Source organism: Ixodes scapularis, unplaced genomic scaffold (genome assembly GCF_016920785.2).
Source record: "Ixodes scapularis isolate PalLabHiFi unplaced genomic scaffold, ASM1692078v2 PGA_scaffold5__190_contigs__length_132052651, whole genome shotgun sequence".
In the NCBI taxonomy this organism is placed as follows: Eukaryota; Metazoa; Arthropoda; class Arachnida; order Ixodida; family Ixodidae; genus Ixodes; species Ixodes scapularis.
Window position 1 is genome coordinate 40299768 of NW_024609880.1, and position 2403 is coordinate 40302170.

The 2403-nt window shown below is 50.8% G+C and overlaps 1 protein-coding gene across 1 annotated transcript; it reads right to left on the reverse strand.

The window, feature by feature from the left end:
- Nucleotides 1-354: 354 nt before the first annotated feature.
- LOC121838117 lies at nucleotides 355-1122 on the reverse strand (the record flags this gene model as incomplete). Its single annotated transcript, XM_042294187.1, has 1 exon — nucleotides 355-1122. A coding segment is annotated over exon 1 (768 nt), but the record flags the coding sequence as incomplete, so codon positions are not given.
- Between the last annotated feature and the right edge of the window lie 1281 nt (nucleotides 1123-2403).

Sequence of the window (2403 nt, forward strand, 5' to 3'; positions counted from 1 at the left end):
TATATTCCACACATGCTTCCTCTTCGATGTTTATTTCACTTAGTATCAATACGTCCAGGGACGACAGCTTTCCAGATAGCAGAACCAATAGTTCGTCCCAGTGTTTGCGTAAACTTCTAACATTCACGTGTATCAGACTCAGTTTTCGATCGCTATTATGGTTTTCTGCTAACAAGTGTGCGATAAGACTCTCCCATTCTTGAATGGTGACGAATGTGCTTTCCATTTCTATGTTATCTTAGCTAAGTCTCCTTCGCATTCGATGCGAAGAGCACCGGCGCGTTCTTTTTGTCTCACAAAGATTTTACCGTTTCGCACCCACACAAACTTATATGACTTTGCTTTTGCGCATTCCTTAGTAGCCCACAGCAAGTTTTTCAGTGTTTTTGTTAGATTTTCGTTAATATAAATTTTTTCATTCCGTAAGGTCACGCGTTTTGTCATCCAGTGGTCCCGTGTTCTCCTTTCCACGAACCTCACCAGGATTGGCGCTGTTTTTCCTTCCCTCGCCCCTAGGCGGTGAGCAGCCTCAACGTCCTCAGGGGCAAGTTGCGGCAGCTCGAGTTTATCAGCCAAGTTCTTTACAACTTCTAACATATTCTCGTTTGGTCGTTGGGCGATTCCATGAATTTCGATATTTTTGCGCCGGGAGTACTGCTCCGCATTATCCACTGCTATCTTTAGTTCCCTGATTTGCAGGTCCTGCTCGGCCACTTTAGCTTCTAGTTGACCCGTCCTCTTTGTCAGCTCCTTGATTGTAGCGCACTGCTCATCCAGTCGTTTAAGAAGTTCATCGCACTTCCCTGACAGGGTGCTCATCGATGCATCAATTGCTTCGACAGTTTTCCCATGCGCATCTAGCTTCGTCATGATTTCATCGTCTTTCCTGCTTTGTTTTTCTAGAGATTTTTCAACGCTTTCCATCCTGTTTAGGATGTCTGTTAGTTTCTTATAGATAGCTTCGTTTGTGGGCAGCAACTTATCTACATTCAGCTCGAGGGAGCCACTCGAAGTTGCCCTCTCCCCTTCTGCGGGGCCGCGCTCATCGGACATTTCATACTGACGGGAAATAGGAAGTTTGCACGTGTTACTATTCCACGCATTGACGTTCTCTGCCGTCATTGCCTGCAGGGACTTTTTCGTAACGCCAGAGCACTTCCCAGTGTGGTATCTGTTTTCGCAATCAGAGCACTTTAGACTGAGACCCCCTGCAGGCGAAGAATTCATACATGCAATATATTCGTTTTCTCCCGCCATATCACAGTTTTTAAAGCAAAGAACACTAATAGGCAGACCAGCGAAATGCAAACCCGTAGGCTCACGCTAACATATTGAGTCAAAATCAAGCTTACCTAAAACATAAAAGGCAGCGCTTAGCTCTGGGCATAAGGCATCTCGCTGGTCTGCGGCGTGCTGTTCCGCGTTTGACGCTTTTGTAGGCGACGAAACCAGGCTCTCGGTGTCACAGCAGATAACCGCGGCGCTTGCGCCGTGGCCTGCTGCGGCTCGCTGAACTTCCACGTGACAAAAGCTGCCGATGACTGGGCAGCGGGCGATCATGTTGCTTGTCCCTCCTGCGCTGGGCGCTGCTTCGCAAAGCCGAAGGGCTGCGGTCGTGGGAAATCAGACTTGACACCGTTTACCGACGATCGTCGCCTAAAACAGAAAAGGCAGCGCTTAGCTCTGGGCATAAGGCATCTCGCTGGTCTGGGATGCTGGACACCGGCGCAGTACGTGAGTCAAAGAGCCCTTGGGCATTTCTTGTCGTTCTCGCTCCGAAAAAAGATGTAACTGCGGAACTCTGCGGAGATTACAGACGGCTTAACGAAGTGTCTGTACGGGACAGTTACCCTTTTCCCAGCATTTCTTTTATAATGTACGCGCTCGGTAACGCGACGGTGTTCACTGTAGTGATGACACGACAGTTTTCACTCGCGTGCCCCGCAACGACACGTACTTCCTTCCATGCTAGTGCGCATGCTCGGGGTTATCTTCAGTTCGAGAGACGCGATAATAAAACACTTGGCTTCCGGACTCCGGTGTGGCTGGTCGCTCCTTCCCCGCGGGACATGGTGTCAGGAGTAGGATCCGTCCCGAAGGAGTGACGCAGCGAGTGAGCCGTCGACGTCACGCATCCTGCAACGCCCGCCATTGCGGACGAAGACGCTAAGCCTACGCAGTTCTGCGCCGCCGGTATCCAGCCGCCTCCGAAGTTCGACTTTTCGAACCCCGGCGAGTGGTAGGAATGGGTTTTCCTAATCGACGACTACTGCTACGCTTCTGGGCTCTACCAGGCGCGGGGCGAAGTGCAAGTGAGGACACTGCTGTACGCCATGGGCTCCCGTGAGGCTCGTCGACTCCTGGACACTTTGGCCTCGACAAGCGACGACTGGTGCTCTCTTC